At 39.4% G+C, this 12360-nt stretch overlaps 1 protein-coding gene across 3 annotated transcripts in view; it reads right to left on the reverse strand.

Moving 5' to 3' along the window:
* col22a1 (collagen, type XXII, alpha 1) overlaps positions 1-12360 on the reverse strand; it is a 284019-nt gene that overhangs the window by 71024 nt on the left and 200635 nt on the right. For all 3 annotated transcript variants that reach the window (XM_087986621.1, XM_087986620.1, XM_043687857.2), the window contains 13 exons: positions 9517-9570; positions 9350-9394; positions 8088-8150; positions 6741-6803; positions 6615-6656; positions 4850-4882; positions 4302-4355; positions 3464-3517; positions 3155-3208; positions 3000-3053; positions 2860-2913; positions 2661-2756; positions 2527-2571 (listed from right to left, as the gene is read on the reverse strand). In XM_087986621.1, the coding sequence (XP_087842747.1) occupies positions 2527-2571; positions 2661-2756; positions 2860-2913; positions 3000-3053; positions 3155-3208; positions 3464-3517; positions 4302-4355; positions 4850-4882; positions 6615-6656; positions 6741-6803; positions 8088-8150; positions 9350-9394; positions 9517-9570 (711 nt within the window). The remainder of the gene's footprint in view (positions 1-2526; positions 2572-2660; positions 2757-2859; positions 2914-2999; positions 3054-3154; positions 3209-3463; positions 3518-4301; positions 4356-4849; positions 4883-6614; positions 6657-6740; positions 6804-8087; positions 8151-9349; positions 9395-9516; positions 9571-12360) is intronic.

A 12360-nucleotide genomic window follows, 5' to 3' on the forward strand; every position in this document is an offset into this window, starting at 1 on the left:
TGGTTTTGCAGCTTGAGTTTATGGGCAAACAGCAAAAGCCAGCCAAGTTCCTTCATATGCTTGACTTCCCACACTGGAAGCACGCAGGACAGTTTCCCACCTACCTCCCATAACAATTCCTCCTTTTAATGGTTGGAGACAGTTTCATTTCTCTAGCTTACCATTTCTCATCAGCTTGTCTCAGGGTAAGTTACTTTTCCCAGATGCATCTCTGGTCTGCAACAGCTCCAGCTTTCCTAGGCTTCTGTGTTAGTTCATAGTTGTCAGCTAGAATTATGCTCTGGGTTCTACATACATCCAGTTTGGATAAGAGATTAATTCCTCACAAACATGTTTTTATAAATGGCCTTGATTTTAAGAGTCAGCATGCACTGGTCTAAGTTAGTTGCTTAATCAAATTCCATATATGCCCAACCATTTTCACCTGCTTCATCAATGACATTCCTTCCATCATCAGTTGAGAAGTGGGGATGCGAGCTGATGATCAATGCTTAGCACCATTTGGGACTATGCAGATACTGAAGCTGTACATGTCCAAAAGCAATAAAACCAGGACAATAACCAAGGCTTGTGCTGAAAATTGGCAAGTAACATTCATGCCACACAAATGCCAGAAAATGACCAGCTCAAGTAAGAGAATTTCTACTCACCAACCCTTGCTATTGAATGATATTACTGTCACTGAATCCCCTACTATCCATATCCCAGTTGACAACTTAAATGAACTTCCCATATAAGGTTAGAGGCTTGGAATACTGCCCCCAAAAAAGCACAAAATTGGCTTGAAGGTCAGATACAGAGGGTGGTGACAGAGAATTGTTTTTTGGACTACAGGCCTGTGGATTTCTTCCTCTCACTGTGTAATGAGCCTAAGTTAAATAGGGTTAGTGCAAACTGCTCAAGGTTAGTCAGGATGCAATTCTCATTCTTACATCTTTCTCTTTATCCCTTCCTGTCTTACTCTCAGGTACAACAATGTCATAATGTTAAAACTCATTGGCCCATATTCACCAATATCATAACAAGGAATACATATCAATGCAATGGCAAAGTGATGACATAAGCAAAGGCACATTGTATACATTGTACGAACATCATCATATAAGATGATAAAGTCAGTGATAAATAATGAATGAATTAATATGTCATATGGAGACTGTAACCTTAGAACTAGCATTCAGCCAAGGGCATGGCATAGCATAGTATTAAATACTTTGTATAAATATGGGCATTGATATATAAGGATATAAAACATGGTTGTCCAGTTGTGAGCTGAAGACACTGAAGAAGGGCTGGCTGAGACACTTCCTGGTGCAGCCTGGAAGAGTTTTTCAAAGTCCTAAACTGAAAGAGATGCCTTTTTTGTATTAATACACAATATAGGGCCTGCTTGTCTTCTGCTTGCTTCAAATAACCCCAATAGTAAGTGACACAGATTCTTTAATATTTAATTTGATTATATACGATATTCATTTTTATATAGGATTGCTTAAGGGCTTTTTTGGTCCATTTTCATCCTGCTATCTGCACAATTCAGGACTCCAGGACTCCACTCACTGCCTGGACCTTCATTCTAGTTGCCACTTTAGGCAAAGGCATTCTACCGAGTGTGCCTTGACTCTAGGTTCAGGGTTGCTTCCTTGGGCTTAGGCTTATATCCTGGATCTGCTTTGCCATATTTCCCTTGCTAAACTTCAGGATTCCATCCAAGCTGCAGTTCTCAAGCAAACTTTGCACATTGGTTAACTCAAAACTCAATGGCCACCTTTTTGGTTTTGAAATGTGTCAGGACCTATTTAGTCTGTTTTTATCCAATTGTATATGACCACCATGGTGACATTCAAACTAACAATTAATTTAAATGGCCACAAAAATGCTAAATAAGGCATCATGAATATTAAATAGAGAGAAATACAAGTTGTGGACGCACATCAAGACCAAACATGGACAAGATATGTACATGTACATCAAAATGATCATTAATACCATGTAAGGGCATAACATTTTTATATTTGTAACATTTTTAATATTTGTATGAATCATAATGGCTGTCATGTACTTGTATGCATCATAATGGGTGCCTAGGGGAAGTTATAACCTATATAAGACGACAACATTTCTGAAGTGGTAGCAGTAGTTGGAGAAAAGTCAAAGTACCACAATGGCAAGAAGCCGTTCTCGGAGAAGCTATGGACAAAGCAGAAGGCGTAGCGGAAGACGACGTAGAAGGAGGAGGAGGCGTGCACGCCGATCAAGAAGAAGTCGTTAATCTCCTTCAGCCATTGCAAAATGGAAAGTAAGCCACATTTTGTCCAACGGAGTATTAAAGTCAACTACTGCATGAAACATCTTGCTATCTCTTTAAGCCAAGCAGAGACTGACTGTGCCCTGCAAGTTTTGAAGACTTCATTATCTTCTGTTCTGATTTGTTGACAATGAATAAAGGCATCAGCAATGATGCTAGAAAAAGCTTGTGTCTTGAATTTTAATCTTTTGGGCTATAATAATAGTACTAATGGAACTCACCTTTGGTCCTTGTGGCCCCACTGAGCCGGGTATACCAGGTTGACCCTGTAATAATAATCACAAATGAGGGTCTATTACACAACTCTTCCAACCTCAACATTTTCAATCTTATTCAGTAGTTTAGTAAAACTTACCGGTTTCCCAGTTTTGCCTTCTCCAGATAATCCAGGGATTCCAGGTGGTCCTGAAATTCCTGGTGATCCTGGTTCACCATCAGCACCAGGCATTCCCTGTGACATGGAGGCATGAGGAATAATGTTAACCAAGCCATGCTTATAAATGGGGATCGGTTAGCAGAGAGCATTGTATGAATGTCACACTGGTCTTACTTACCTTCTCACCTTGAGGACCATCCTTGCCTGGAGAGCCAGCAACTCCTGGAACTCCCTATAATGAAATTCAATTTAAATTATCAATGCCTTAACTGCTTTTTTTCTACCTGACTCCATATTTCCTTTATCTCATATACTTACCACATTTCCTGGCACGCCATGTGGCCCTGGTGGCCCTGGTCTTCCAGGAATACCCTATTAAGAAGGAAAGTTGATGACATTGAAACAGTGATAATTGGCTGACCACTTTTGCAATGTACTATTCACACTGGTGCTGAGTTTCTCTGGTTACTTACCATTTCACCTTTTACTCCAGAGATTCCAGACCGCCCTTGATCACCCTGCTGACCCTGAGAATGGAAGAAATACAAAAGTCTTTTCAAGTTTTATGCATCACATTTGACTGTATTTCTCAAGGAGAGTTCCTAGTTGTGAGATAGGAACTTGTATAAAGATCAACTAGGTTTGGGCATCACCCTTTCCCTGTGCATAACACCAATGTTAAGGAGGCCCAAACACAATTTGTGCTTATCCCCAACTCAAGACACTCACCATTATCTACTTGCACACATCCCATGAACACAGCAACATCAAATGATTGTTACCTTTGGACCTGGAGGTCCTTGTGTTCCAGTTGTTCCTGGTGTTCCATGGGAACCCTAAAAAAAATATTTCACTGGTTATAGACATAATAAACACAGTGCCTGATTGAAATAAATCTATAACTTCACTGGACACAAACATCTGCAGGATGGCTTCCAGAGACATGGTGTCTGATATATTAAAAAGCCATTATTATTGATATTAAAAATGTTCTTAAATAAGTTATCTATTTAAAAATAAATACAATATTCTTGATTATGGGTCAAGTTCTGAAAAGTGAGACATGCTGATAGGTCAGTTTCAAGACATTTGTAACATTTTTATGAATCACAATGTGTGTCATGTACTTGAATGCATCATAATGGGTGCCTACAAGTTACCCTGGAGACAATATTCTAGATTATGGGCCAAGTTCTGAAAAGTGAGACTTATGCTGATAAGTCAGTTTAATGCAATTTGTAACATTTTTATGAATCACAATGGGTGTCATATAAGGTTGGATAATGACGATCAATAAAGTACTTTTGGAATGTAGTCACTATTGTAAAGTTGCAAACCAGATTGTTCATGACAAGCTTCCTGACTAAGGATATTCTATGAGATGGTGAATTGGGGATTTGTTTACTGCACTGGATTGTGAGCTTTGATTTTTGTGTTGACGTATTATAAACTCACAACCATTGACTCAGGTGAGAGTACTGACAACTGGAGCTCCAGATGATATTTTCTTAATGTCACAGGACTTGTGTTTCTCCTCTTTGTACAATGCTTTGAACAGTGACACAGTCCCCTTGACAGTGTTTTAAATAAAGGCATTTAGTACAGAGGGCTTATACTTACAGGTTCTCCTGGTTCTCCTGGGCTCCCCTTCTCCCCTTTCTCACCATCCAAACCCTAAAGACAATATAAAGAAAGGATTGTCAATCGTTCCTCTCAACATTCTATTTGTGCAATTACATTTACCATTTGTACGTGCCTTAAAGATTTTCACGGGGAAATTCCTTGATTTCCTAAGATACCTTGAAGAGAAGTCTTATAGAAACTGGTATTTTCTGTACTCTTTTAGGATTTCTCATGTCCTCTACTAAAACTACTCTAAAAAAATCAGCATGTAGCCTCAGTGGGAGGAGGTCTTGCCCTGAAAAGCAAGACCTTCTCCTGGGAATTTAGAACAGGAAGGATTTGGGGACCCTCAGGATAGGGACAAGGTGGAATGTGGGGGTGAGGGGGTATGTTTTTGACACCAAGGGGGGAAGAAAGGGAGAAGTGATATTTTGAGATGCCCAGGCATGCCCACATTGATGTGCCTTGTACCCACCTCCCCCACAGGTGAACACCACCTCCAAAAGGTACAATTAGAAAACTATCAATGCTTATTGTATACCTACCGGTATCCCAGGCACAGGAAAACCTTCAGTTGACTGAAAAGAAAGGGAAAACAAATTATAACCAATGGGATGCTTGTATCTGCCTTTCATGGAAGGGACTAAATTGCCAAATTAACCTTTCCTGGCAAAACTTTCTTGGTCTTATAATACAGCTCTCAAGTATTGTGTTCCTTCAGTTATCATTCATACGTCATTGCCATGTACTTTTCCCAAATATATGCCAGGATATGGTTCTGTATGCACAAACGTATAAACGTATGATTTAGGGGAAGGAGTAGGCCATTATCCTCCTTGAACCTTTGCTGCCATTCCATAAGTGTGTGGTTGGTCTGTTTATCCCATACTACTGTCTATTGTTAACTGGCTCTCAACTCTTGTGTCAAGAATCCATCCACCGCTGTCTCAAAAACATTCAAAGATTTTGCTTCTACTGCCTCTTGAGGAAGAGTTCCAAAAACTCACCACCCTCTGTGGGGCAAAAAAAGTCACCTAAAAAGGGTTGTCTTAAAAGGTACCCCTTGTTATCTTTAAATAATAGTAACTTCTACACATCATATGATCTCTGACAAAAGTTACATTCATCTGTAACTATTTTTATAGTTAAAGATGATATCTCTTTGTCTCTATTACTCTGGACTCAAATTCTGCTATTTCTCGAGATCTTTGACTTACTTTCTTCATTACATAAACTTATTCAATTTTTTTAATATGGATAATATCTTCATTGGTACAGATCCATTTATCCTAAATTGGATTCCTTCACGGAAGCTATAAAAATGTTCCTCTGGGTTTTTCCCTAGGCCCAACCACCTTCGCCTACTTCATTAATTACTTTCTGTCTATTACATAGTCAGAATTAGGGATGTCTATTAAAGATTGGGCAATGTTCAAAGCCGTTCACTGCTTCTCTGATACTGAAGAATTTTGGGTCCACTTGTAGCAGGGAATGGTAATTTCTAACAAAAGAGAGCCTAGCCATCTGCCCTTGAACTTCAATGAGCTTCTGGGTCCATTTGCAGGGCCACACAAATGCCAGGTATTTGCCACAAATGCCACAAATACCAACACTAAACTAGCCATCATCCTGCGAGCCACCTTGATCAGAAACTCAATTGAACTGGCTGTAGTGTTACCGTGCCTACAAGAGCAGCTCAGAACCCAGTGTACTCTGGCAAGTAATTCACTGTCTGATTTCCAAAGCATGTTGACACCTTGCCATCTTGCAGTTTCTTGCCTTTTTCATGTGAAGAAAGATAAATTCTCTTCAAAGTTCCTCCACCAATGTCCCTTGAGGTTCTAGATCTTCTACAATCATAATCAAATATTGGTTTGGTTGTTGGCCATGGCTCATAACCTCAAACAGAAGATCCTTACCTCATCATGGGATGACTCACAAAAAACAGTGTAATGTTCACTGGTTCAATTGTTCAGTGTTTGTTTAAGTTTGTCTGGTAACTGACCTACACTCAGTTAAGCCTGATGATATGACTCAGATAACAATAACCAAGCTGTCAGCTTTCTTACCAGAAAGAAGTTTCCACACTTTACTAAATTTCCTAAATTAACATTTTAAAGTACTGTAAAGAAGTTATGTTGTACACACAGAATCTTGTTCTGAGATATGACATGTACAATAAACTGAAGTGTACAACAGGTAGGGCCAGTCTCAAATGTTTCAAATGACCTTGCTGCCCTATCCTGCAATGAAGTGAAACATTTACTCAGACAGATACAGAATTTTATTTTATTATTTTATCTTACTCACCGTCCCTGGTAGGCCTGGAGAACCGGGTGGTCCGATAGATCCCTAAAGCACAAAATAATGGAACCGATTGTAAATGCAGAAAGATCCAATACATTTCAAAATTCAAATCAATGAAATGTTGCTTACCTTGTCACCTTTCTCACCCTTTTCTGATTTTGGACCAACCAAACCTTGTCTCCCTGGTTCTCCCTGTCAAAGCACAGTGTGATGTATCAGCATTTGAAACCTTCCAAAAAGGTAACTACATTCAACTGTGACTGCACTTCTCGTATCATAATGCCTGTCTCTTCATCTCCTACTCCCTTGAAATGAATAAATTAAATTTGTAATGGGCGAAGGGATGGGGGAAGTTAGCTACAAGATTAGGATGGAGAAGCCTGGTTTGTTCTCTTAAAATACAGGAGGCTGAGAACCAATTTGAAAGATGTGTACAAGATTACACAAAATAGATAAGAAAAATACTGTTCCCATTATCTGATGGCATGAGGGATAAGGGATGACATTTGGGCATGTGATACAGGGCCAATGTGAGATAGGACTGTTTGACACAGCTAATGGTGGTGACTTGCTAAGAGAAATTGAGGAAGCAGAAATGATCCATTATTTCAGAAGGAAATTGACATGGTTCTGCAGCTAAATAAACTTTCAGAGCTAAATGGATAGAGCAGGGAACATTTGGATTTGTCTACAGGGAAAACAATGTTTTCTGGGTAAAGTTGCTGTTAACTCTCTGGGGCTGGAACAGATCAGGCATCGATTTTCAGGAAGCATAACCAACAGTCTGCAGATAATATACCAAAACCTGTCACAAAGAGGTTTGCTCTAAATTCAGGCTTGGGCCTCCTTTCAAAACTTCAATAGAATTTCCAGAGCTTCTCGCATCATTAGCTGTATCTAACGCAATCCAAGTGGATCATGTTCATCTATACTGTTTGCCTGGCTGGTATTCACCCACAGCTAATGCTTTGGTGGGGGTTAGACAACAACGTTGGGAAAATCAGAACTGAAAGCAATTCTTGGGAGTACTAGGATCCAGGAGGAAAACCTGCCAACATTTGTAAACTCTGGAGAATGCTGAGCCTGCTTTGCTCAGGGTGCTTAGTTTAAGAGGGGATCCTAAAACAGTTGATACACCCCTCATTCACTTACTGGAATAGTTTATGCACCATGCAAGGTGCTAGGAAAGCATTGGCATTGTTGAGTCGTGAAGTGAAAGAAGTGGTGATATCGAGTGTTCAGTGGCAGAGAGTGAAAATCAGTGCGAGTGATTTCACAGAGGCCAAAGGAAGAAGTCATTATGGTGGAGATGATCAGACTTGTACTATGCACACTGGCAGTGAAGGAAATAGAGTTGATGGTAAGGTTTTGTCTTTTGTCAGAATAACAGATTCTGAAATTGGATTTCAGCACATGCTATACATTAACATCTTGTGGAGTCCTGTCACAAAAGGACTGAGCCACAAAGCCACATACCTGCTCTCCTTTCATTCCCTTCGGACCTGGTAGTCCCGGATGTCCAGGAAGACCAGTTTCTCCCTGAAAAAAAGAATTTATTCAAATTGTGTATATGAAAAAAAATCACTACATGATCATTCAAAGTGATTTCAAATATAAACCATGTCAAACAGGAAATGAAAGAAAGCTGAAAGTAAAACAATTCTGGCGCTCTGTGTAATTATTTTCATTCATTAAATATTCAAAACTGGGGGGGCCTCTGGCTCAAATGATTACTTTGTTTTTATCATTCACTGACAGGATCTGGGTGTTACTGGCTGGGCCATCATTTAATAGCCATCCCCAATTGTTAAGAGTCAACCACATTAATGTGGGTCTGGATTCACATGTAAGTCAGACCAGGTAAGGATGGCAGTTTCCTTCCTTGAAACAGATAGGTTTTTCTAACAATTGACAATGGTATCATGGCTATTATTAGGCTTTGAATTTCAAATTTTTAAAATTATTTTCAAATTCCACCATCTACTGAGTCAGGATTTAAATCTGGGTCCCCAGAACATTATCAATATCTCTTGATTAATAGTCTAGCGACAATATCACTTGCCATCACTCCCCTATGAACAGAAGTTGGTGGTGAACTTCACCTCTACCTTGCATTTGACTGCAGTCATGCTATTTGATATCTATCAGGCTTTTACATGTGGTTCTGTATTAGCATCTAAAGATGACTGGACCCATGTAAGTATGAGGACAGAGTCACAATTTGCCACTCTATCCTATCCTACTGGATTCAACCATGCTATCCACATGGTTGAATCATTATAGGTATTAATTGCTTCCCAGGTATATAAATGATATGTGCTTTAAAGAAGTCTACAGAAGTGAATTTATGCTGACAGTTCCTAAACTTTCTGGCATTCACCCTGCTTCTGTGGTAATTTAGCAATTCCCTGTGTCGTCTTCCGAGATAGCTATCAAGGTACAAACTGGAGCAGCAAAGTATATTTAATCCTCATCCAAGTGCCTGATCTCTAACAGAATCCTGCCATGACAAAGCACCAGATCAGCTGCTCATTACTTAGTAGAGATTGAACCTGGGAGCTTTGTTTTCAAGATTACTCTACAGATAGCATGCAATTCTGTGGGAGGCTCAGTAATGCTTTGGAACCATCACTGTTAGAAACTTTGGCTGAAATAAGGAGGAAATAGGTTTTCATAGCACACAAAGTGTGAATGAACTCATTCATGGTTGGGAATAGAGTTGAATGTCTTTTCCTTACCTTTGGTCCACTGGGCCCCGTCATACCTGGTATCCCGCTTTCTCCCTGTTCCACCAAAAAAAAACACAATGTTCAGCATGCATCAGCAATTTCCCTGTCACAACGCAAAGGAACTGTTTCATACATTCAAATTAAATCTTAAGCACGTGTAATGTTTTCGCTCTTACCATTTCACCAGGCTTTCCAGGGATGCCATCTAGCCCACGATCTCCAGCTTCTCCCTGTGTTAGCCAAAGATGAAAACAGAGTAATTATGGGATATAATCTGCAGGGATCATTGAAAGCGATTGTTTCAATCCACTGCTTTTCATGTGATCAATATCACTTTAGCATTAAATCTTGACTGCATGTCTGCACATCCAAATCAAAACTGCACCTTAATATTAACATACAAGTCACAGCCACAATGGCATGTTCACAGATTATAAGGTTTATATAGTACAATACAATTCAGCACAGGAACAGGTCCTTCAGCCCACAAAGCCTGCGCTGATTCCTAATCCTTATTTAGACCAGCTACTTATTGCCCATTTGTTTGTGGAGTAAAAACAGGTCATTGCTGTAAAAATCAAATGAGGTAGTTTTTCCGGACTTGACACTTTCTCTCTAGGGTTTCTGTTAATCTCCAAAGCTGGGAGATCCATAAATCTAGCAATTGATCATTTATATCGAAGCAGTGTGCTAAGTAAAAGCTCCTCAAGGTACTTTCAGAATGAAGATAAAAATGACCATGAAGAACTATGACAGGAGAGATTAAGAAGACTGAACAAAAAATTGGGCTGAAATAAATTTTAAAAGTGAACAGGCAAGTTGAATAGAGACATGCAATAATTTCAAGTGAGTTTAGGGCAGCTGAATGTTTACCATCAATGCTGAGGTAAAAAATAACAAAGACTGAACTCACATAGTCTCAAATCATAGAGAAAAGAATGTGATATAAACTGACAGGGGTGTGAGGATGTATCTGGATTTGAAGAGATTAATGGAACATTTTAAATTTATTATATTAGGTGACAATGATACATTATAAATAAGTGAGAATGGGAAAAGAAATGTATATATATATATATATATATATATATACACACACACACACACAGACACAGAAATATCGTTAGAAGATTTTGGATTTTAAACTAGTTGCATGTGGGCACTGGTCTAAAAATTAAGTAATTCAGTATTTCTAGTATCTCGATTTTAAATTAGAATGTGCTTCCTGGAGTGTATTTGTTAAGATTATGAGTGTTTATGACAGAACAGAGAAAGCATTTAAAATTATTCATTTATTTTTGGTTTTAGAAATATCAGGGATTGATTCTATTTTTGAAAAAAAAAGAGATTGGGAAGTTGTTAGGCAGTTCAAAGGGGACCTGACTAACGTCTGATGCAAGCATAGTTTCTCCTAGAGAAAGGAGATTGTCCAGAGGAATTTAGGAAATAAGTTACCTCTGTAAAAAAAAAGAGTGCAGCTTGTGGAAGTTCCAGACCAGGAGTGTTTGGTTGGAACTCTGCCGATCATTAAAAGACTGAGAAAACCTAAGCTTTCAGTTGTACGACAACTCAAAGAAAAGACTGCACAGCTCAGGATCGGAGCTAAGACTGAGCAGTCAAGTCTAACCTACTAATTTGATTGAGAAGGGAAAGTTCTTCATGGTGTTGAGGAATAGATGGGATTTTGGTTTTGTAGTGTTTGGAACCAGGTAGACCTCACTGACTCTGAAAAATGTGTTGCTGGAAAAGCGCAGCAGGTCAGGCAGCATCCAAGGAGCAGGAGAATCGACGTTTCGGGCATAAGCTCCTTGAATGCTGCCTGACCTGCTGCGCTTTTCCAGCAACATATTTTTCAGCTCTGATCTCCAGCATCTGCAGTCTTCACTTTCTCCTAGACCTCATTGACTACAGATCTTTGATTGGGGTTGTTAATCTGGGGCAATCAGGAAGCCCTGACTGACCAATATAGCACTACGCTAACTGACTCTGTGCTGCTGGTTCCACAGTCACTGTGTTCCTGCTGGTACTGAGGAGGATAATTTCTTTGTCTTTTCCCTCTAGTTTAGAGAAGATTAAAAAAAAAGCACTGCCACTGTTAGGTGGTAGTGTGGGGGGAAAATATAAATGGGGCATTATATTCGGGCCTTGGAGAAGGAGCACACGGTGTTCACTAACACCCTCAAGGTTTTCAGATGGACGCTGAGGGGTGTGGAATGTTTTATTTCCTCCTCCAATTCTACTTTGATTTAATCCCTCCCCTTTACCTTTTCATTCACTTAGGCATTGCCTTTGATGAGAAAGGTATTGCATCTCCCTGGCCACTCGGTGCATTTTCTTCCTAGTGGTGGAATACGAATAAAGTTTTCTGCTTCAGGAAGGCTTATGCCCGAAACGTCGATCCTCCTGTTCCCTGGATGCTGCCTGACCTGCTGCGCTTTTCCCGCAACACATTTTCAGCTCTGATCTCCAGCATCTGCAGACCTCACTTTCTGCCTCCATTATCACTAAATCTTTCCTTACAAAATGGGTCTGAAACTGTTCGAAGTATTCTGACTAGTCTGCATAGTGGTCTGATGAGTGATTTGCATACTTTTAGCAAAACGTCCCCACATTTACACTCCATTTCTTCTGAAATAAAGGCGATTATTCTATATCCCTTCCCTCTTATCTGCTGAGTTTGGATATTACTTTTTTGTAATTCATTGATTAGGACTCCCAAATCCCTTTGTTCTGTAGCTTTCTGCAATCTTTCTCCATTACACAGTACCTTTCATGATGTCAGGCTATCCGAAGTGCTTCAAAATTAATGAAGTACTTTTTAAAAGAAGCAATTGTGGTAACTTAGACATCATACATTAAAGATTTTATTAATTACATAAAGTGCAGTCTATTTCTGTGGGAGAAGGGAAAGAAAAAAAATGCAGTTCAGCAGGAATCAATGCTATGTAAGAATTGAGAAGGTTCTTCAAGATATACAAATCATGCTTGTAAAAATAATGTGGTCAACAACATGACAATGT

Source organism: Chiloscyllium plagiosum, unplaced genomic scaffold (genome assembly GCF_037043375.1).
Source record: "Chiloscyllium plagiosum isolate Xiang-an unplaced genomic scaffold, Cpla_swu_hap1 HiC_scaffold_4, whole genome shotgun sequence".
Lineage (NCBI taxonomy): Eukaryota > Metazoa > Chordata > Chondrichthyes > Orectolobiformes > Hemiscylliidae > Chiloscyllium > Chiloscyllium plagiosum.